The sequence below is a fragment of the Ovis canadensis genome, chromosome 6 (assembly GCF_042477335.2).
Source record: "Ovis canadensis isolate MfBH-ARS-UI-01 breed Bighorn chromosome 6, ARS-UI_OviCan_v2, whole genome shotgun sequence".
In the NCBI taxonomy this organism is placed as follows: Eukaryota; Metazoa; Chordata; class Mammalia; order Artiodactyla; family Bovidae; genus Ovis; species Ovis canadensis.
In genome coordinates this window covers 52908734-52933452 of record NC_091250.1, presented here as the reverse complement: position 1 = coordinate 52933452, position 24719 = coordinate 52908734, and the positions used below count along the sequence as shown (strand labels likewise).

Here is a 24719-nt window from a genome sequence, read left to right as displayed (position 1 = left end):
CTCACTGTATAAGCACTTTTCCATGTAATGCTCTTGCTTCTTTATTTGTAATTATTAACAATTTCTGAATGCCTGAGATGGAGAGCTGTAGACAATTAGCCAGAATTCTACTGCTTTCTCTTCTAAGAAGGAAACTTGCCAAGAGCACATTCATTTTACCTAGACATCACATTACTCACTCTTTGCTACAAAAGCATTAGTGAAGATAACTGGTAAGGTCAGGATTATATGACCACTCAGTGGTTTTAAAATCTGGGGGAGTAGGTCCATAATCCAAGTCTCCCAAGACAAATCACCTTATACCTCTGGGATTGAGGATGGGGTTAAATAAGCTTCATAAAACTGCTTTATAAACTAAAATGGGCTCATACTATGGGTCAAACAAGAATCTGAAGACTTCAGAACAGCCTTAAGAACACCAGATAGGAATTTAAGACTCTAGGTTCTATGCCTGATTCTTTATGATACACCCTCTTATTTATAAAACAGAAGTTTAAACTCAATCAATAGTGCCTTGCCAAAAAAGAAATATTTTTGGAGTGTATATATATCCGTGTGTGTGGGCATCTGTGTATGTGAGCAATAAAAGAGAATTCTGATACAATGAGCCTGGGGTATGGTCTAAACAAAACGCACAAATCAATCTTTCTACATCTATCAAACAAATATTTTATTATCAGTAAGCCCCAGAAGTCACTATCTTCATTATTTTTATATATTCATACACAAAAACAAAAATATAAATAGGTAAGTAATCAATATCCCAGCTCCAGCTCCTCCTACATAGTGTAAAGCAGTTTTAGGAATTATTTCCATGTTTGTTCTATATAACACACAGTATGTCTATATATATAGTTTTATAAACAGTTTTAAAAGTTACTTTGGAGAAAGCCTTGACAAAAATCTCCTTGGAGAACAGTTATTTCAGAGCATGCATAATGAACAGATGCTTCCTAATCTCAGGACTTGATTTATAGTTTTGAGAACCAAAGCATGTTTACAGAAAGTCCCCTCCCACCCAAGACTAAAGACACACATCTTTTGTCTTATTGCTTACCTAACAAGAAGTATGTTATACAAGTAAATATAATACTTGGTAACATCCTCATGGGGAGTAAATCAGATAACAGTTTTCCAAAGAAGTAAGATGACACTCTATAGTATCCACTGATATATTCATGTCTAGAAACAAAAATTCACATCATACATCCTACATTAGTTTAAGACCAGGAGATTAAACCATTTGCTATACAGATGTCCTCCCTGCTATACAGATGGCATTGGTAAAGACTCTGCCTGGAATGCAGGAGACCTGGTTCAATTCCTGGGTCGGGAAGATCCACTGGAGAAGGGACAGGCTATGCATTCCGGTATTCTCGGGCTTCCCTTTTGGCTCAGCTGGTGAAGAATCTGCCTGCAATGCAGGAGACCTGGGTTCTATCCCTGGGTTGGGAAAATCCCCTGGAGAAGGGAAAGGCTACCTACTCCAGTATTCTGGGCTGGAGAATTCCATGGTCTGTATAGTCCACAGGGTCGCAAAGAGTCATACACGACTGAGTGACTTTCACTTTCATACAGATGTCCACTGCTACCAGAGGTCTAACAGCTACCGTGTCCCCATCTTCGAGGTTAGCCCACCACCCTTCTTCCCGGTTAGCATTAGGCACGTCTCATGTGTGTGCCTCCCCTGGGATATCATCCCTCAAGGCTCTGTGCAATGACCCCTCTCGTCATTGCAGAACTCTCTCCGAATGCTGGCCAGTTTGCCTCTGAAAACCCACTCTGGGGGAACAGGTCCTGCATCACTTCCCTTTCTCCTGACACTGGCTCTCTTTGAAGGCCAGCCTGTCAGGAGCTCTTTTCAGTGGTTCCTTTCTCCCTGCTTCTAACTATGAAGAAGGCGCTGCTGCTCTTCTCTGAGCCTCAAATGCAGCTTTGGATCACTCATCTCTTTTACTTCTTCTCCTCTCATGATATAAAAAGAAAATGGCACTTCTTTCCATGATCATGCCTGCTAACTACAGTGCCTGCCAACCTGTCAGTGATCAAATTCTCTTTTCACCCCTCTTAGATTCTAGATCCTTCCTTTTCCTGAGATCTTCCTCCTGTAATTCCAAACTATCCCACCAAGATCTTCATTCTTTCCCTCTCTAATGATTCCTTTCCTCAACATGTAAATACGCAAATCTCTTCCAACTATGAAAAACAGAAGAAACCAAACAGCTTACATTTTTTAAGGCTGCTCCCTGGCTCCTTCACGCCCCCTCCCACTGAAGACTTGGTCTGTATTCTTGGTCACCTTTACCTCCTCATCTTGAATATACTGTTCCACACACTACCTTCTTTCTACCAAGTGATTCAAACTTTTCTTGTGAGTCATCACAACTTCTTATTTGCTAAAAACAAAAGATCCTTTTCAGCCTCTTATTGCTTGCTTTCTCTGCAGCATGTAGATTTGTGGATGGTGCCCTAATCTTGAAACTCCCTTCTCCCTTTTGTATCAGGCCCCACGTGCTCCTGGTTTCCTTCCCAGACTCTGGCTGCTCTTTCTCAATCAACACTGGTAACCTCCAGGAACCAAGCCACGGCCCAGTTCCGGATTGACCAGTCTGAGCAGCAGCCCCCTTCCTGAAACAGAGACCTACTCACATAAACAGCTTCTTCTCCACCACCAGGAGCTCCACGGCTGACACACTGCTGAAACACTGGTTGGTCGTCAGGAAGAAGAGCACCCCGGCTCTGCGATGCGAGAAAGGGAACAAAAGACAAAGCACTGCAGTCAATTAAACATTCTCAGGTCATTTTTCTCCCTGCAAAATTCTCCCCTCAAATGATACCTTAACACATTAAACACACAACCGTTCTGGTTAAAACAGAGACAGAAGCATGAGCCCAGCAGGTCACTCCCATACCCCTGCGTCTCCACAGTGGTATCTTGGGACTCCACAGAGCACAGTCTGAAATTCATGACCAAGTCTGCTGTAGACTCAACTACATCCTCCCCAGGTCCTGTGCTGAAGCTGGACTCCTCAGTGTGATGGCATTTACAGATGGTGACACTGGGAACTGGTTGGGTTTAGATGAAGTCATGAGGGTAGGGGCCTCACTATGGATTAGTGCCCTTAGAAGAAAAGGGAGAGACATCAGAGCTGTCCTTCTCTGCCATGCAGGAACATAGCAAGAAGGTGGCAAATAAGAAGAGTATCCTCTTCAGAACCCAATCATACTGCAACCTTATCTCTAGAACTGCGAGAAATGAATTTCTGTGGTTTAAGCCACCAGGTCTGTGGGTCTTTGCACCAGGGCTTCCCAGGTGGCAGTAGTGATAAAGTACCTGCCTGCCAATGCAGGAGACATAAGAGACATAGGTTTGATCCCTGGGTCAGGAAGATCCCCTGGACGAGGGCATGGCAACCCACTTCAGTATTCATGCCTGGAGAATCCCTGGGTCAGAGGAGCCTGGCAACTAGAGTCCATAGGGTCGCACAGAGTCAAACACAACTCAAGCAGCTTAGCAAGAACACACAGTCTGTGGCAGTCAAGCCAATGACTACGTATTCCACAAAAATACTATCACCTTGGATTTTAACTAACAAAATGCCAATTATAGTTCTTAAAGTATGAACAGAGAAACAGTGAGACAAATAAAGCCTGAAAAGGTTAAACACCTCTATCAGTCACTTTTTAAAAAGTCAAGTAATGAAAAAACTAAGACAAGGCAAAGTGAAAGCCAGTGGAGGGAAACACTGACCAACACCTGATCATATACATCCATTGCACAACCACCAGCACAGCCTTGATACTCTCCTTGAACACCCTCTGCTAATGGGGTCTCTTTCTAATGAGCTCAAAACAGAAAACAAAAAAGAATGCTCTTAACAGAAAAAATTAATTTGTGTACCTGGGAGAAAAAGAAGACTATTAATGCTTCTCTCTCAGTAAAATAATCGAAGTTGAAAAAGGAAAGTACTCAGTTAATCCACGCTTGGATAGATATATGAATTTTATGAAAGCACGCCAATACTCCTGAAACATTGCGGAGCTTTCCTTCCTAACCAAGTGACTTAACTGACATTGAGAATGTGAGCTGAAACTAAAAGAGATGTGGTGGCACATCATTTAAATGGTACAAGAGAATTTTTTAAAAGGTAAACCCAAGTGTACGTGCTGCTGCTGCTGCTGCTAAGTTGCTTCAGTCATGTCCGACTCTGTGTGACCACACAGACGGCAGCCCACCAGGCTCCCCCGTCCCTGGGATTCTCCAGGCAAGAACACTGGAGTGGGTTGCCATTTCCTTCTCCAATGCATGAAAGTGAAAAGTGAAAGTGAAGTCGCTCAGTTGTGTTGGACTCTTAGCGACCCCATGGACTGCAGCCTACCAGGCTCCTCCATCCATGGGATTTTCCAGGCAAGAGTACTGGAGTGGGTTGCCATTGCCTTCTCTGAAACCCAAATGTATACCTTTCTTAAAAAAAAGAGTCTGTAGACAGTCAGTAATTCTTTTTAACACTTCCTCCTCCCAAACTAAAGAACTTAGGGAATAGGTTGTTTTAAATGTAAATGTTTATACAATAAAGAAATGGGAAATAGCCAGGCCTACAACACAAGCAACTATGCAACTTGTGAAGCTAAGTGTGCTACTTGCTATACACAAATAAGCCTAACATCAACAAGAAAGGTAATTTCAGGAAGTGGGACATGGCAATATTCAGCTCATTTGTTAAGTGTTACATCTACTAGTACAATAATGTTCACGATGATTTTGAACTAGCATACAATGAAATTTCTTCTAAATCACAGGACAATTTTATTTTATACTAAGTAATTTTATTGTTAAAGAATTTTACGTATTTCAGTTCTTTCCAAGGTGGTAATTCATGTCTGTAATATCTATCTATTGATTCAAATATTCTTAAAGTAACTTTTTCCTTAATTAAGTATGATTTGTCTAGCTATCTCCACAACTCTGTAAGGTAGTTATTAAGTCACAGAGCTCATATTCTATACATGATTATACAGGTTAAGAAAAAGAACACAGAGAGCATTTTTCTGGAATAATTCGCTCCCAAAAAGGAGAACCAAACCACAGTGGCCTCCAGGGCAACTTCAAATGATAAAAAGTGGCAGTAAGCATAGGTCAAAGATACAAATTAAAATAGCTCCAATGCTCTATTTTTCCAGAAAACATTTGACAAAACAGTTAAGGATCTTCTATATTTCTCTGGATTCTTTTACCAAGAACTTTAATAACCAGATTTCTTAAATTCCACTTGAGGCCAGGTTTCCCAATATTCTTTATCCAAATGCTTCCTGCTACAACAACACAAAAGCCCCACAAGCTCTAGATTCCTGTGATTACAGGAATCTGTGCTTTGTGCTTCACAAAAACACGGCATCTACAAAGGGTACACACTGTCTATTACTAACAAGTTTCCAAACAGGTCAGAGAAGAGCACATCCTTCAGGAAAGATAAAAAGAAAAACAATGACATAACTCTGGGAAAAAAAAGAAAACGAAACTCCAATCATTATCTCATGATCTGCTGCCACATAGGAGATATTTTACTTTACCTGAGGCACTGACTTTTATGCTTGTTCTTTCTTAACAGTCACCCTTTCCCAAATATCAAAACAGATTCAACTTAAGCTACTGCAACTTTGCCCAATAGTGAAATGGGAATAAAACCATCCAACCTTCTGACTGGAAGGGTAACCTGAGGACCCCAGATGGAAAGCCCAGAGGAAAATGCCTGGCCCAGAACGGCTCTCAAAACACAAAGTCAAGAAGAGCTCTACAGTCTTCCACTCTGCTCAGCTCCTTTATTCAGACTATACGGCAGACCATTACAAAGTTTCATCAGGAAATGTAGCTTTAACAGCATGTTGTAATCAAAACTAGGTAAGGTAGTACTAACCCTGCAATAGAAAAAACTTGAGTCCCAACCACCACCCCATGTCAAACAAATCAAAAATCAAAAAGAAATTAACTCACATGAAACAAAAGGAAAAAAAAAACACAGATAAACTGGACTATGTCAAATTTTAAACTTTTGTGCATCAAAGGACACACCAACTAAAAGAAAAGACAACCGACAGAATGGCAGAAAATATGTGCTAATTTATATCTGTTAATGGTTCATGTCTAGTATATACAAAGAATTTTACAGCTCAACAATTTTTTAAAAGCCCAATTAAAAAGATGGTTAAAGAACCTCAATAGGGCTTCCCTGGTGGCTCAGTGGTAAAGAATCAGTCTGCTAATGCAGGAGACACAGCTTCTGTCCCTGGTCTGGGAAGATCCAACATGCTGTGGAGCAACTAAGCCCATGCACGGCAACTACTGAATCTGTGCTCCTGAGCCCAGGGGCACCACTACTGCAGCCCAAGTGCCCTAACTCCCGCGCTTCACAGTAAGAGAAGCCACTGCACCGAGAAACCCATACGTCGCCACTAGAGTAACCCCACTTGCCGCAACTACAGAAAAACCCATGCAGCAACGAACACCCAGAAGAGCCCAAATAAATAAATAAATAAACAAGATTTTTAAAAAAGAACTTCAACAGACATTCTTCCAAAGAGGATACATAGACGGTTAAGGCACATGTGAAAAGATGCTCAACAGTACAGTAATCATTAGGGAAATGCAAATCAAAACCACAATGAAATACCATCTCCCACTAATAAAAACAAAACAAAAAAGTAAGTGTTAGTGAGGTTGGGAAAAAAACTACAAGCCTGAGCACTACCGATAGAAATGCAAAATGGTACACCTGCTATAGAAGAGAGGATGGCAGCTCCTCAAAAAATGAATGGAATCACCAAATGATCCAATAATTTCACTTCTGGGTGTATATCCAAAAGAATTTACAGCAAAGACTCAAACAGATATTTACTTGTATATCCACATTCATAATAGCATTAATCACAAAAGCCAAAAGGCAGAAACAACCAGTACCCATGGTCAGATAAATCAGTACATAAAACATGGTATATCCATACAATGGATACTATTCAGTCTTTAAAAAGAAATTCTGACATATGCCACAACATGGATGAACCTTGAAGACACTATGCTAAAGACAATAAGGCAGTCACAAAAGGAAAAATACTCTAAGATTCCAATTATATGAGGTACCTAGAATACTCAGATCTAGAGACAAAATGTATAACAGTGGTTTCCAGGGGCTGGGGAAAAATATGGTGTGGGGAGTTGGTGTTCAATGAGTACAGAGATTCAGTTTGGGAAAATGAAGAAGTTCTAGCATTGGATGGTAAAGATGGTTGCACAACAATGTAATTAATGCCACTGAAGTGTACACTTAAAATTGGTTAACAGGGTAAATTTTATGTTCTACCTAGTTTAGCATGATACATATATATATGTTATATATGAATATGAAAACTCTCATTCAGCTTTAAATTCACTGACTTGTCCTACTCCTCAGTGTACCCTGTGCTTGTTTCAAATTCAAATTCTTAATGTAATTTCATAAACTTGAAAGAAAAGTAACCACACGCTCTCAAAATCAAGACCCAGATTTACTCACCTGTTCTGGATTCCTGAAGGATCATTTTTTAGATCATAGAAAATGGCACCTATAACCAGTCCCAGGAAGACTGTCACAATTAACTTTTCAAAAAGAAAAAAGAATTTCAATTAAAGGTAAAAACTTAACACACCCTTTATTATTAAAATATATCTGGCTATATAATCAAATCTCTCCACTGATACAGATATTTTAAATGGCTTGAACACAGTCCTCAGGAAAATATAAAATGTACATGTTACTAGACTGCTTTTTAAGTTAAAGTGAAAATAACTTATCCGTGTGTTCAGGAGACTGACAGGAAGACAAAGTAGAAAAGCTAAGATTCCCAGCGTCTGAGCAGGCACTGCCAGTTCATGGTCCAGTTCAGGCTCTGGGGCCTGGGAATGACACACAGTGAAGCAGAACAATGCAGGCACCCGGAAAAGCAGTTTGGCGGCAAAATAAAGCCCAACTTGCTGAGAGTTCTGGCCTAAACTCTCAACCTTTGTGCTAATGAACATGCATAGTGTGATATTTCAAGAGGTTCCAATAAAAACAGGACATCCTTACTCTTAACATGAAAAACCAAATAAAAATAAATAAAAACTTTAAAGTACACTTAAAAAAATTCTAACAATGGGATTTTACACAATAAGGAAGTAGGGGTAAACTGAGGTCATCTATCTGACCTGGGGAGTCCACGCCCACAGTGGAAAAGTGCACTGTCATCGCCAGCAAAGCATTCGGCCAGCTCTCGCCGGGCACCCGAGTGCTTCCATTACCCACCCTCCTGCCACTGCTCCTCCCGCAGCCTCGGCCCAGAGGGTCTACCGCCAGCAACTGGACAAGCTGCCAAGTCTTCCCCATTCTTACCCACCTTTGCTGACTCCTAAGAGTGTTTGATGACTCCTAAGAAACTTCCAAATGTTCAAGCAGGTTTTAGAAAAGGCAGAGGAACCAGAAATCAAATTGCCAACATCTGCTGGATCATGGAAAAAGCAAGAGACTTCCAGAAAAACATCTATTTCTGCTTTCTCGGCTATGCCAAAGCCTTTGACTGTGTGGATCACAATAAACTGTGGAAAATTCTGAAAGAGATGGGAAAACCATACCACCTCACCTGCCTCTTGAGAAACCTATATGCAGGTCAGGAAGCAACAGTTAGAACTGGACATGGAACAACAGACTGGTTCCAAATAGGAAAAGGAGTACGCCAAGGCTGTATATTGTCATGCTGCTTATTTAACTTCTATGCAGAGTACATCATGAGAAACGCTGGGCTGGAAGAAGCACAAGCTGGAATCAAGATTGCTGGGAGAAATATCAATAATCTCAAATAGGCAGATGACACCACTCTTATGGCAGAAAGTGAAGAGGAACTCAAAAGCCTCTTGATGAAAGCGAAGGAGGAAAAGCTGGCTTAAAGCTCATCATTCAGAAAATGAAGATCATGGCATCTGGTCCCATCACTTCATGGGAAATAGATGGATAAACAGTGGAAACAGTGTCAGACTTTATTTTGGGGGGCTCCAAAATCACTGCAGATGGTGATTGCAGCCATGAAATTAAAAGACGCTTACTCCTTGGAAGGAAAGTTATGACCAACCTAGACAGCATATTAAAAAGCAGAGATATTACTTTGCCAACAAAGGTCCATCTAGTCAAGGCTATGGTTTTTCCAGTGGTCAAGTATGGGTGTGAGAGTTGGACTGTGAAGAAAGCTGAGCACTGAAGAATTGATGCTTTTGAATTGTGGTGCTGGAGAAGACTCTTGCGAGTCCCTTTGACTGCAAGGAGATCCAACCAGTCCATCCTAAAGGAGACCAGTCCTGGGTGTTCACTGGAAGGACTGATGCTGAGGCTGAAACTCCAATACTTTGGCCACTTCATGCGAAGAGTTGACTCATTGCAAAAGACTTTGATGCTGGGAGGGATTGGGGGCAGGAGGAGAAGGGGACGACAGAGGATGAGATGGCTGGATGGCATCACCAACTCAATGGACGTGAGTCTGAGTGAACTCCGGGAGTTGGTGATGGACAGGGAGGACTGGCGTGCTGCAATTCATGGGGTTGCAAAGAGTCGGACACGACTGAGCGACTGAAATGAACTGAACTGAACTGAAGAAGACTGGATAAACATCACTTTCGTTTTTAAGATTGATAAAATGTCTCTTAAAGATACTTTTATAGACAAAGATTTAGGGTTATAACTTATAAAAGGAAATTATATTTATTATACTTTTAATTAAATTTTATTAAATGTATAAATATAAAGATATAAGAGATGATCATCCAAAGAAAACAAAATATCCTACCATATACCTTGGAATCTTCAGAGTTAAAAAAAAAATACCCCAGCACTACAACAGTGCAATGGTATCAAAGCTTGTAGTAACTTGTCAAGACACTTTTGGCAAGAGGCAAACAAAACTGGAAAACAAGATCATGATCTGTGAAGACTAGCTTGTGAAGACCAGAGTCTGGAAAAAATACGATCTAAGATGTACTTAAAAATTGCCTTCCTAAAAAAACACAGTCAGAAATTTGAAAAAAAAAATTTACTACCCTGGCTTATCTTAATTACCTTCAAAATATACTATACTTCATGTCAACAGATCAACTCCCAAAATAAATAATGATGATCCCATTAGCATGTGTGCATGCAGATGTATACAAATCTATACTTTCACACTGTAAAACTCCAAGAATATTCAGACTTTTAAAAGCGGACACTCTACATGCTTTGCTTCTTTCGCATTCTTTTGCATTTTTTTGCATTCTGTTAATAACATATTAACAGACTGTCAGTTTTATCATTAAGATGTTTCCTAATGGTTTCAAAGCGCTAAAAGTATTCTCAAGGAAAGTTTTCAAACACTGACAAAGTGATTAATCTCATAATTTTAGCATGCTTTTACAAGGTGTGTCTATGTTATTCCTTTTACCATTAAGCAAAAGAAAATAAACAGGAAGACTAAACTTTTTTCATTGGAGCAAAGAATCCTATGAATTCTGTGCAGGTGGAGTCTTTTGAACAGAAGGGAAAAAAAAGGAAATTTCCTAAATATGTAACTCTAATTTTGTTCAGTTGTGTTTAGCAACATTTTTCAAGGTGAATTCTAAGGGATGTTCATGGCTGTTGCTGAAAAAATTAATCCATAGTCAAATGTTAAATGTGCTAATAGAAACTATGACTCTCTCAGAGACACGATAGTATTTCCCAAATTGATTTGACCAGGAAAACTTTGGGACATTAAATGAATATTAAATCTTATATAGAAAATCCATTCATTCCAAGACCTTCCAAAGACAACCTTCGGTTAAACGTATTACCAGAAACAAAGTCTAGCTCATGTAAATGACTATTTAATAGCTCCACATTCAAACACTTAGAGAAGTAAAAGACAGACTCCCAAGATTAAAAGACCCTAAATCGAAGTCAGCAAGCTATGGTCCTAGGCTTATTTCTGTTCAGTCCATGAGCTAAAAATGGTTTTTGGGTTTCTTGGACCATTTTTTTAATGGCAAAAATATATGTATATATTTCATGTCATGTGAAATTCATATACAATTCATATTTCAGAGTCCATGAAAAAAGCTTTATTGGAACACAGTCATGTTTATTATTCAAATGTATTTATGGCTACTTCCTTCCTAAAACGGCAGGGTTGACTACCTGAGACAAAGACCATATGACCCACAAATCCTACAGTATTTATTCTTTGACCCTTTACAAAATAGCTTTGCCTATTTCTGGCTTAAGCTAACTTTCCAGGACTGGCTAAACTGAAAAAGAATTTCCCCCCATAGGCAGATGCTCAGGGAAAAACAAGATTCTGTCCTTGTTCTGTGACATTATCACTGCTGTGAACATTGTTGGGATTCCTGTGGCAGAGGTTGAGTTCACTGAGGAGGAAAGTAGCTGAACATGCAACCTGGAGACACTAGGCCTGCCTGGAGCTGGAATCTGAAGAAAACCCAGCACCAAAAGACGCAGAAACCTGGTATAAAAATAGCTCCACATTCTAATCACCCCTGCCCAGAACTACCACATAGCGTCATTTCCTGGTATTAGCAGGGGGATTCCCTTGGCTATCAAAATCTACAGATGTTCAAGCCCCTCATATAAAATGGAGTCATACAGTCAGCCATCCACATCTGTGAGTTCCTCCAACCTCAGTGGGTGCAGAACTTGCGGATACTGAGGGCCGACCATATGTGACTTGGACGAGATAGTTAGAAACCACTTTCAGAAGCAAGAGAAATTTCTTTTCCAAATAAAAAAATCTAATGTATAAATCACACTAAAGAGTCAACACTCATATCATTTTACTGTTAAACAATGGATAATGAGGTTGACATTGTTTACAGAAGTTGTTCCCAAGTAACATTAAATCTACTAAAAGAATTAAAAAGTACCCTTGACTGAAAGTACATAAAACTTTTCATGTTCTGACAAATGCCAAATAACAAGTAAAAAGTGTCTGGATTAATGAGCAGTATGCCTCGAAGGATATAGGCTCTTGAAATTAATACTTAAAAGGCAACAGTACCACAACATGAAAATGATGGCATGTATAGTAAGAAATCAGTGACATTAGAGCCAACAACACACCATCTTTCAGGACTCAGTAGAAAGTCAACAAAAATAAAATCAGCTACTCCCAAAATAACTGGTTAAATTGACTTCCTTGACTTCCCTGGTGGCTCAGATGGTGAAGCATCTGTCTACAATGTGAGAGACCTGGGTTTGATCCCTGGGTTGGGAAGATCCCCTGGAGAAGGAAATGGCAACCCACTCCAGTACTATTGCCTTGAAAATCCCATAGATGGAGGAGCTTGGTGCAGGCTACTATCCATGGGGTCACAAAGAGTTTGGCACAATTGAGCGACTTCACTTCACTTCACTTCACTTAGAAAGGATGAAAAAATGAGGGTTTTAGATGACAGAGGGCTTAAGAATAACAGAAAAATCATAAAGGAGTAATCATCAACAACTATCAATGAGAAAGAGAAAAAGGAACATTAATTCAACCTAATTAAGAGAAGGTCAGTCTGAGAGTGAAGGGTCTTACTGAACAGAATTCCAGTCTGCTTACTACCTTTGTGTTAACTGCACACTGTTTTAGGCATCTAGTGCTCTCCTAAGATCAGAACCCCTAAATGAGGAAGGCTGATTAGAAGGGACAGCATCTGTAAAGAGGCTCTTCAAGAAAAGAGTGAGAGGCCCTACTGCTTTCAGGGGCATTCAGCGACACCAGGCTGAAGGTGTCCCTGGCCACCTGATGTAAGATGCAAACCAACCAACCTCTTTCCTTTCTTTCCCTCTTCCCTTCTTCCCTTCCTTTCTCATTTCCTTTCTCTATTTCTCTGCTTAAACTCTCTTCCCAGCCCCTTTTACCATCTGACATGCTATTTATTTCTATATGAATTTATCATCTGTCTCTCCTCATAAGAAAGATCCCCAAGAGCAGGGATTTTATTTTTGTTCATGGCTATATACAAGCTCCAAAATGCAGCACATAATCAATAAGAACTTATTGAATCCATCAGGAAATGAACATGTGCAGCCATCAGAAAACCACAAATGTGGTCAAACATTTTCTTTACTTCACAAGTTTTAGAAAAAAAAAATTTTTTTTCTACAAAGATTATCCATTACAGCTTGTCTGAACCAAAATAATTCTGAGTGGGTGATACAAAAAACAAAAAACCCACTAAAAAATAAGTCTTTCTACAAGTAAAAACCTAATTAGGTTTTGCTTGTTTCTATACCCTAAATGGAATGGGGATAAATAAATATAGCGTGGGCAGAAGATAAGCATAATGTCCCCCAAATTAGTATTTTACAGCATAATTAGAAGAGTCCAGTAGGTTACCTGAGCTATAGAAGCCTGGGGATTACCCAGTAAATTTTTGAATGAACGCTTGGAAATCCATTTGAGCTGATGACAGAAGGAGGTGGCATAAGTGATCTCCTTATAGGATGAAAGCTTCTTCCTTCTCTGCTCCCCTGAGAATTTATCTAATTCAACTTTTGTTTCCTTGAAGAAGGAGGAGTTGACATAAAACCCAGCTAATTTTTCTATGAGTGAAGTATCGTTTTTGGAAGGCTCTTCGGTCTCCTTAGCTGTGGAATAAAGGCAGATAAAAAGGAAACATTATTTTAAAAATAACAACAGATTTAACCCATTTTTCTATACCCCTTTCTTAGATTTTACTCTAGCATCTTCATTCTAAAGCTTGAGTATAAAAAAATTATGGGTTCTGTCACTGATTTACAAGGTAAGAAAACAGACTAAATTGGCCTCCCTCCATAAACTTAGGGATAGAGCACATTCACTGACCTTTTCCTAATTATAATATTTGGACCCTAAATCTTTCAAAACAGACTTCTCACAATTCGGAGTTATAATTCCTAAAAAAAAAAACACCTGGTTCTTGCTTTTTACAATTAATAAATGCATAAATTGCCAAGTTTCTTATTTCAAAACACTACACAATTGGCCCTCTGAATCTGCAGACATGGAACCCAGGAATATAGAGGGCCTATAGAGGGACTTGAGCATCCTTGGATTCTGGTATCTACAAGGCATGGGGGGAGGGGGTTCTGAAACCAATCCTCCATGGAAACTGAGGGACCACTCTGTAAACAATGGGCACTTCTTTTAAAATGGGAACTCTTGTTAGAACTGACATTGTCCTATCAATGCTCATTTACAGATTAAATAAATACCACTCTCACAGATGAAAAAAAATCTGTGTTGATTGATGTTATTAGATTGAATGTTTGTGTGTCCCCAAAATTCATACGCTGAAACCCAGTCCCCAGTGTGATGGTATTTGAATGGAACGACTTTGAGGGATGATTAGGTCATGAGGCTGGAGCCCTCAGGAGGTGGGATTAGTGCCCTTATGAAAGAGGCCCCAGAGAGCTCCCTCCCGACTCCCAGCACCTGAAGAAGCTAGAGTATGGTTGCCCATGTATGAAGCAGGAAGCAGGACCTCAACAGACACTGAATCTGCTGATACCTTGATCCTGGACTTGCTGTCTCCAGGATTGAGAGGAAAAAATGTCTGTTGTTTAAATCATCTGGTCTATGGTATTTCTGTTGCAGCAGCCAAACAAACTAGTACAACCAGTATCGGAGGATAGCACTGATATAAATTCAAACAGCCATGGTTTAATAAGCTACCACATGGCTAAACTTCAGCCAACTCAATTAGAAAATAATCTGTGATTCTCAACAGATTTGTTTACCTTCATCATCTGAGTCTTCTCTATTTAACACCACAGCAGAAGAGTCTCCATTAATGATGTCCAGGAAGAAGTCTGCAGGGTTATTATAGGGCTCACAGTGGAAACCTGCAAAAGAAGGTCACTCAGGTACACAAAATTGATAGTCCCGGTAAATAAAGACTGTTTTAGAGAGCAAGGGAGATGCTGGTAGGGAAGACAGAATCTAATAATTTCTCTCTCATTTTTCTTCTCTCTTCTCCCCTCATTAATTTATATTTTCTTTTTATATATTTAATCACACAATATTTCAACAATTTTCTGACTCTTCGCAAAACAACATACTCCAAACCAACCTTGGACTATTATAAAGTCTTACATTAGAGCTTGGTCCTTACGCATCATAATTCATGAGACCTGAAATAGCTAGCAATATGCTCTGGCGCTTATCAGAACTTCTTCAAAAATCTAGACATGGGTCTAAGAAAAAAAGAACACACTGAAATAAAAACCCACGGAAAGACTAATGTTCTTTAAAGCAAGGCAACAAGCAAAGCCAGCTAAGGCACAGAAGGACTGTGTTTGGGAGAGGCCTGGGGCATGTTCTGCTCTTCAAGTTCCCTAAGAGACTGCTAGAATGCTAGTACCTACTTCAGCAATGACTATTTCTGCCCCTACTAAATTCAGGTCCAAATGGTTATTTATTATGCTATTATAATTCCAATATAGAGAACAAATCACCAGAACAGCATTCTCAAGAGAATGTAGCTGGCACAGCACAGTTGAATGCTTACCTTGACCTCTCCTGGCACTGTAGCAGGGAAGAACAAATCTGACTCCATACTAGATCTGTTTCTTTCACTTTAACCTTTGTATTCTATTGCTTTTGCTACAAGTTAAGAATGTTGCCTGTAGCCTGAAATATATGGGATAGCTCATTCTCCAGGGTCTGCTCTCTAAAGGTATAACACTTTTCCCTTCATACAGAGATAAAAAGTTGCAGAGCAAAGAATAACATTGTCTTGTTGGAGGTGTATAGGAACACCATGACCAGACCCACACAGGCAAATGCAAGAACAAAGGATTCCAGCACCAACAAGTTTGCAGCAATCAGCCTCACACCCTTTCCTTTTAGTATAAAAGAAGCCTGATTTACAACATGGGTAAGATGTTTCTTTGAGATGCTAGCCCATCATCTTCTTGATCTGCTTGCTTTCCAAATAAAGCCGCTATTCTTTGACCCAGCAAATTATCTCTTGATTTATTGGCCTGTTGTGCAGTTCTTGCCTGGAGAATCCCAGGGACGGGGGAGCCTGGTGGGAGGCCGTCTATGGGGTCGCACAGAGTCAGACACGAGTGAAGCGACTTAGCAGCAGCAGCAAGCAGTATGAGCTTAGACTCAGTAACAACATGATCATCTGAACTCAGCTTTGCCTGTAGTCTGACCCTTAGGTTCATCTCCCCAAAACTCTTGACCCATGTAGACTTAATGATAGAGATTAAACAAAGACATTTTAAAATATGGCTGGCAAATATTTTAAACTATATTTGAGGTCCTGGAGCATCATCTATAATCATATCCAAGTACCTCTAAAACAAAGTAGACTGCATGAATCATTTAAAAATTATATATTTATTTCCATTTTAAATAGAAACAGGCAGTCCAGAACCATCAGAAATGTTGGCCCAGTGAAGTCAGACTTATGATAGCCATTGTATTGACAGGTAAGTTGCATACATGCTAAATCCACAACCTAATATCACTAGAAAATTAAATATAATAGCATCTCCATTAACCCTCACCAAGGAAAACCAATATCCCATGTAAGGGAAGAACATGATAAACCTTAATCTGTATTAGCTAAGAAGACAAATAACTTAAGGACATTAGATCTTTCCAAAAATATCCATCTGACAGATAAGTGGCCATAAGGTCAATATATTTATTGAACTGTTAGGGAAAGGTCACCAGAACTGAGGACAACAGATACAGCCCCATTAGAAATACACACACACACACCAAAAAAAAAAAAATATGTGTGCACGTGCTTGTACTCAAACAGGACAAAAAAGAGACATAAATAACAAACTGGCACTGCAAAGTAAAAAAAAAATTCTAGCACCAAACTAACCGAAGATGTTTCGGAGCAGTGGAAAGTGTGATATATGTATATCTACTCAAAGATCAAACAGCACTCCAAGTGACTCCTTTGTTCTCCTTTAGGATACTATTAATGAAGGATCTTACAGCACAAAAAAGGCAACCATACCAATGTCTTCAAAGTAACCCAAGGCCTCCTGAGCAGGCCCATGGAACATTAGTCTTCCTGAGGCCAACAAGGTGAGGCTATCAAACAACTTGAAGATGGAATAACGAGGCTGATGAATGGAGAAGATGATTGTCCGTCCTTGTTTAGACATCCTAAATTAATAGTGAGAAGATAACAATGAGTCATTAAACATCTGAAACTTACATTTCTTGGTAACATACTTTATTACTCCTGCCTTTAGATCATTTATTCCTCATTCAACTTGACTTTCTCTTACTAACTTCTCATCTCATATAATCTATCTGATAATTAGGGAACCTAAACTCAATGTTTTCATGAAACTAGGGTTTCTAAAGTGTTTTCCTTGGGCAATCTAGAATCAATCAGAGTATTAATTAAAAATGTATATTCCTGGACAGTCTACTCAGACCTGCTGGGTCCAGGGAAGCATATTTTAACAAGCACCCAGGTAATTTGTAAGTACACTCAAGTTTGAAAACTTATTATGAACTAAATCTTAAAAAAATGGTCATATGCCCCATCTTTATCGATCATTCATTTAAGTCTTCTGGCTCTTTTGGAACTAGTTTTCAATTCTCTCCCTTAATAATACAATTAACATTACTGAGTACTGACTATATCTTTGTTTTTATAGATGACCTCATCTAAATTCTCACAATATTGTTACAAAACAGTACCAATAATTTTACCTTTATATAACAGATAAGGCTCAGAGAACTAAGCAATGGTTCAAAGCATCACAGTTAGAAGGGGCAGGTTGGGATTTGATCCCTGATCTAATACCACGGCCAAAAGATAGTAATTCCTATCTTCATACAGGAGCTACTACTCATGGATAGAAGAAAGAAAAACCAAAATCACCACTCAAAAACTATTATTGAAAACAATAAACTACTATTAGTAGTAGTAGTATGAGAAGAATCACATTAATTTAAACATTTTCTGAGTACTATATGCTAGCCATAGACACAAGTTTGTTCTACCTCAAAAAGACCAATCGTTTTGATACAAGGAGGAGTAAAAGCAGCTGAAGGTGCCTTGTAAGCCAAATAGGAGACTATAACCCATCTGAAGATGATGTAAGTAGTGTATCAGAGGGACTGACAGGGAGAGAAGGTGGAGGAAGACAGCAAACAAAATGTGCCATAACACGATCTACTTCAAAAACTGCAAGTAGTTCAGTGTCATTGCAGAGCTGAGGTGTATGTGCAGAGGCAGGCACTGGAGACTGCTGAAAAGACAGCAATGAAAAATCGGCCCATGATGAACCCTGTCACTCAGAGCTGGCTCATCAGTCAGTAGACAGGAAGGGGCCAGTAAAGGACTGGCAGCAGGGAGGTGGACTGGTGTGAGAACTCTATTCTCCATGTGTGGTCTGAGGTATCAGTATCAGTATCCCCTATTAGAAATGGAGAACCTTGGCCTCCCATTCAGAGATCTAGAATAAGAATCTGCACTTTAATAAGACCCCAAGTGATTAGTATGCACAGTGGAACTCTAGACAGATGAGGTTAAAGCTCTCCAATGTCAGGAAAGATGCTTGTGAGCTAACTAGTCCAAAACATAATGAAGCCTAACACAGTATGACATTCTATGTCAAGTCATCATTGCAAAAAAAATAATAATAAAAGGCAAAATGGCTGTCTGAGGAGCCTTACAAATAGCTGTGAAAAGAAGAGAAACAACAGAGAAAAGGAAAGATACACCCATTTGAATGCAGAGTTCCAAAGAATAGCAAGGAGAGATAAGAAAGCCTTCCTCAGTGATCAGTGCAAAGAAATAGAGGAAACAATAGAATGGGAAAGACTAGAGATTTCTTCAAGAAAATCAGAGATACCAAGGGAACATTTCATGCAAAGATGGGCTCAATAAAGGACAGAAACGGTATAGACCTAACAGAAGCAGAAGATATTCAGAAAGGTGGCAAGAACACACAGAAGAACTGTACAAAAAAGATCTTCACAACCCAGATAATCATGATGGTGTGATCACTCACCTAGAGCCAGACATCCTGGAATGTGAAGTCAAGTTGTCCTTAGGAAGCGTCACTACAAATAAAGCTAGTAGAGGTGATGGAATTCCAGTTGAGCTATTTCAAATCCTATAAGATGATGCTGTGAAAGTGCTGCACTCAATATGCCAGCAAATTTGGAAAACTCAGCAGTGGCCACGGGACTGGAAAAGGTCAGTTTTCATTCCAATCCCAAAGAAAGGCAATGCCAAAGAATGCTCAAACTACCACACAGTTGCACTCATCTCACACACTAGCAAAGCAATGCTCAAAATTCTCTAAGCCAGGAGAATTCTCTCAAGCCAATACTTGAACCATGAACTTCCAGCTGTTCAATCTGGTTCTAGAAAAGGTAGAGGAACCAGAGATCAAATTGCCAACATCCGCTGGATCTTTGAAAAAGCGAGAGTCCCAGAAAAACATCTATTTCTGCTTTATTGACTATGCCAAAGCCTTTGACTGTGTGGATCACAATCAACTGTGGAAAATTCTGAAAGAGATGGGAATACGAGACCACTTGACCTGCCTTTTGAGAAATCTATATGCAGGTCAGGAAGCAACAGTTAGAACTGGACATGGAACAATAGACTGGTTCCAAATAGGAAAAGGAATACATCAAGGCTGTACACTCTCACCATGTTTATTTAACTTATATGCAGAGTACATCATGTGAAATGCTGGGCTGGATGAAGCACAAGCTGGAATCAAGATTGCCGGGAGAAATATCAATAATCTCAGATACACAGATGACACCACCTTTATGGCAGAAAGTGAAGAACTAAAGAGCCTCTTGATGAAAGTGAAGGAGGAGAGTGAAAAAGTTGGCTTAAAGCTCAACATTCAGAAAACAGTGGGATCCGGTCCCATCACTTCATGGCAGATAGATGGGGAAACAGTGGAAACAGTGGCAGACTTTATTTTGGGGGGGTCCAAAATCACTGCAGATGGTGATTGCAGCCATGAAATTAAAAGACGCTTACTCCTAGGAAGAAAAGTTATGACCAACCTAGACAGTATATTAAAAAGAAGAGACATTACTTTGCCAACAAAGGTCCATCTAGGTCAAGGCTATGGTTTTTCCAGTAGTCATGTATGGATGTGAGAGTTGGACTATAAAGAAGACAGAGTGCCAAAGAATTGATGCTTTTGAACTGTGGTGTTGGAGAAGACTCTTGAGAGTCCCTTGGACTGCAAGGAGATCCAACCAGTCCATCCTAAAGGAAATCAGTCCTGAATGTTCATTGGAACTGATGTTGAAGCTGAAACTCCAATACTTTGGCTACCTCATGTGAAGAACTGACTCATTTGAAAAGACCCTGATGCTGGGAAAGATTGAAAGTGGGAGGAGAAGTGGATGACAGAGGATGAGATGGTTGGATGGCATCACCAACTCAATGGGCATGAGTTTAAGTAAACTCCGGGAGTTGGTGATGGACAGGGAGGCCTGGTGAGCTGCAGTCCATGAGGTTGCAAAGAGTTGGACATCACTGAGAGATTGAACTGAACTGAAGTCGTCATTCTCTAAAGAACACTGTTAATATAATTAATTACAGATAACAAAAATATCATGGATGTATTCTCTAACTGAACCTGAATCCCAGACCTGTTACTTGACATCTTCACTTACATGTGCAATTGATATCTCAAACTTAAAATGTCTAAAATCTTAGACATTTCCACCTTCCCGTTTCTTCTTATTCTAGCATAAAGGCTTGCTTACAAGGGCATGGACATCAGAAGAAGCAAGGTAGGGTTTTCCCTGGTAGTTCAGTGGTTAAGAATCCACATGCCAAAGCAGGGGACATTGAGTTCGATCCCTGCTCCTGAAAGACCCCACATACCGAGAGGCACCTAAGCCCATGTGCCACAATTACTGAACCAGTGCTCTAGAGCCCATGCTCCACAATGAGAAGCCACCTCAATGAGAAGCCTGTGCACGGCAACAAACAGTAGCCACCACTTGCTGCAACTAGAGAAATTCCCCATGTACAGGAACAAAGACCCAACATCCCCCCCCAAAATATATACATATATATATAACAAAGAAATAAAACTTTTAAAAAAGATAGGTAATGATATGGAGGGCATGCCATATAAAGATGGTATGTCCAACAGCTTTTTAAAAATGGGGAGTCGCGGTAATTGTCCCAGAGGTGGTAAGCATAGGGAACCACCAGAGTGACTGGGAAACTGATTAAATTGAACAATTAAGTTAGTTACTGAGGAAGAAAGGAAACATACTGAGATAATGGGAGCCAAGTTTCTCATTGTCTGAAAAGTCATTTAAAAACACGGAAAGGCAGCATGCTAAAAAGAGCACTCAAGTGTTAGATCAGGATTGGAGATAATATAAATTCACTTAAAAATATATATATACACTTCATGGGAAATAGATGGGGAAACAGTAGAAACAGTGTCAGACTTTATTTTGGGGGGCTCCAAAATCACTGCAGATGGTGACTGCAGACATGAAATTAAAAGACGCTTACTCCTTGGAAGAAAAGTTATGATCAACCTAGACAGCATATTCAAAAGCAGAGACATTACTTTGCCGACTAAGGTCTGTCTAGTCAAGGCTATGGTTTTTCCAGTAGTCATGTATGGATGTGAGAGTTGGACTATGAAGAAGGCTGAGCACTGAAGAATTGAGGTATTTGAACTGTGGTGTTGGAGAAGACTCTTGAGAGTCCCTTGGACTGCAAGGAGATCCAACCAGTCCATTCTGAAGGAGATTAGCCCTGGGATTTCTTTGGAAGGAATGATGCTACAGCTCAAACTCCAGTACTTTGGACTCCTCATGCGAGAGTTGACTCATTGGAAAAGACTCTGATGCTGGGAGGGATTGGGGGCAGGAGGAGAAGGGGACAACAGAGGATGAGATGGCTGGATGGCATCACTGACTCGATGGATGTGAGTCTGAGAGAACTCCGGGAGATGGTGATGGACAGGGAGGCCTGGTATGCTGTGATTCATGGGGTCGCAAAGAGTCGGACACGACTGAGAGACTGAACTGAACTGACACACTAATAGTGCAATAGTTACAAATATCCTTATACCGTAAGTTATATTCAAACTATTACACACATACATATATTTATAGTAAATATATTTCCAAATAAAATATACATATGTATTTCTATGTTATATATACATACATACATATACACATTTCCTAGGTCTGTCTGCTAAGTGGGTCTAGAAGCAACGACACTCCCATAGCAGTGAGCACACCAAGTAATCAGATGTTGGTTTTTAAATCATAGCTAAACTGGGAGGAACCAGGACTCCATGAAGAAATATCTGATACAGGAAAAGTACAAGGTGAGCCTGGAACATCTTGCTGACCATAAGGTAAAGAAATCCTTAAAGAATGACAGGGACATGTAAAAACTACACAAAAGGCAGCCTGAGGAGGCTCCCATTGGCCAAATCAGGGTGAACTTTGTCATGAAAATAAGTAAGAATAACAGATTATAACCCACTTAATGAAAGGAGAAAATGAGTAAACATAGGAACAGAGAAGGAAGAAAGTTTCTTTATAGTAAAAGACCAATGAATACATGTTGAATGAATGATGTAAAAAGAAAATCACCACTTGGTTACCCTCAGACTCAGAGCTGATAGAGGCAGTTGTGCATATAGGCTAAAACTGGTGCATGGAAGATTTTATGAGGAACAGGATACTAGCCTAATATCTGATTATCTCCCCTAATAAAACACTAATCAATTACAAAGGGAAAATAGTTATTTCATAGCAGATAAAGCCAGCAGACACCAACATGACCAGCTGATGAAGGTGAACATCATCCATGATGGGAGAAGTCAGAATCACACAGCCTGATGTTATTACTGAGAATATGGCCTCATTTCTGCAGCATCCCTGCCAAGAATTCATGGCATGAGTCTGATCGTGAGGAAACACTGGTTGGATACAACTTGAGGGTCGCCCTATGAAATGTACTCTCAAATATGTGTGAGGATGTGAGAGGCAGGGAAAGAATAAAGAACTGTTAAGGATTAGAAAAGTCCAAAAAAAAAAAAAAAGTGGGGGGTGTTTCTGAAGATAATCCTGAGACAGAAAGGGAAAAAAAGACACTTCTGGGGCAGCTGGGGAAGTCAGACTGGAGTTCATGGACTGGATGGTGACAATATCATCAGTGCTATGGACTCTGTGGTGGGGAGGTGTGTAAGGTGGTAACGTAGTACTTGGTACTACTCTTGTAACTGTTCTGGGAGGTTGAAACTTTTTTAAAAAGATGCCCAAAACTTTTGAAATTTATCCTATAACCATCTTCTTTGTAAAAGTAAATGATATTCTTTTTTTTTTAATGAATTTATTTTTACTTGAAGTATAATTGCTTTACAATATTGTGTTGGTGTCTACCAAACATCAACATGAATCAGTCATAGGTATACCTATGCCCCCTCCCTTTAAAGCTCCCTCTCCATCACACCCCTCTAGGTTGTTACAGAGCCCCAGTTTGAGTTCCCTGAATCATAGAGCAAATTCCCATTGTCTACCTGGTTTACACATGGCAGTGTATATGTTTTCATGTTACTCTCTTCATACATCCCACCCTCTCCTCCTTCTCCCTCTGTAAATGACATTCTCTACTCTGTTCTTCCATTTTTCAGGCCCCAAATCTCAGAAGTTATTCTCTCAATAATCACACCCTACAACCAGTTCTAAGCTAATCGTGTTGACTCTATTTGGCAAATAGATAGAACCCACCCGCTTCCCCCCCTCTTCCCACTACCATCCTAGTCAAAGCTGGCATCATACCTCAACTGTGCTAATACAAACAGCCTCCTCACTGGATTCCTCCCATTCACCCCTGACCAATTATACAGGCTTTTCTCTACATAACTGCTGGTCCTCGGTTCTGAAAGCTTGCCACATCACCTAGACATTAAAAGCCATAGTTTTTAGAGTGGCCTATAGTCTATATAATCTGCCAACCACTCAAACTCATCTCATGTCCTTTTCTAACTGTTATGAACTGAATTGTGTGTCCTCAAAATTCATGTTGAGGTACTGAGGTGCTAAGGAGCACCTCAGAGTATAACTGTATTTGGAGAGAGGCTCTTTACTATAAACAGGCAGTTATGCTAAATAAGGTCATGTGAGTGTCATCATTCAATCAGGACCAGTGTCCTCATAAGAAGAGAAGATTAGGACATGGATACACAGAGGGAAGATGAAGTAAAAACACAGAGAGAAGACAGCTATCTACAAGCTGAGGAGAGGGACCTCAGAAGAAACAGTTCTGCTGAATGCCTGATCTTGGACATCTAGACTCCAAAAATGTGAAGAACTAAATTTCTACGTTAAGCCATCCAGTCTGCTATACTACGCTAAGGCACCCTGAGCAAAGTAATCAATAATTAACACCCACCCCCCTCCACAGCTTACTGGGTTCCAAACACAGGAGGCACACTCTGCCTCAGGGCCACTGGCTGTCCCTTCCAGTAGAACTCTCTACTCTCATATATCCAGGTCTTGTCCATTTGCTTCCAGCTCAAGACCTCTTTGAGGTCTTCCCTGATCATTCTATATATAACATAGCATCTCTATTCCACCATAGCCATATTTTGCTACACTCTCAGCCTGCCTCATTTTTCATGAAACACTTACATTTGTTAACTGACTTT

At 39.9% G+C, this 24719-nt stretch overlaps 1 protein-coding gene across 11 annotated transcripts in view; it reads right to left on the bottom strand.

The window, feature by feature from the left end:
• ABCG2 (ATP binding cassette subfamily G member 2 (JR blood group)) overlaps window positions 1–24719 on the bottom strand; it is a 132807-nt gene that overhangs the window by 5664 nt on the left and 102424 nt on the right. For all 11 annotated transcript variants that reach the window (XM_069593741.1, XM_069593740.1, XM_069593736.1 and 8 more), the window contains 6 exons: window positions 17036–17187; window positions 14790–14894; window positions 13408–13658; window positions 7548–7630; window positions 2650–2739; window positions 1058–1182 (listed from right to left, as the gene is read on the bottom strand). In XM_069593741.1, coding sequence (XP_069449842.1) covers window positions 1058–1182; window positions 2650–2739; window positions 7548–7630; window positions 13408–13658; window positions 14790–14894; window positions 17036–17187 — 806 coding nt within the window. The remainder of the gene's footprint in view (window positions 1–1057; window positions 1183–2649; window positions 2740–7547; window positions 7631–13407; window positions 13659–14789; window positions 14895–17035; window positions 17188–24719) is intronic.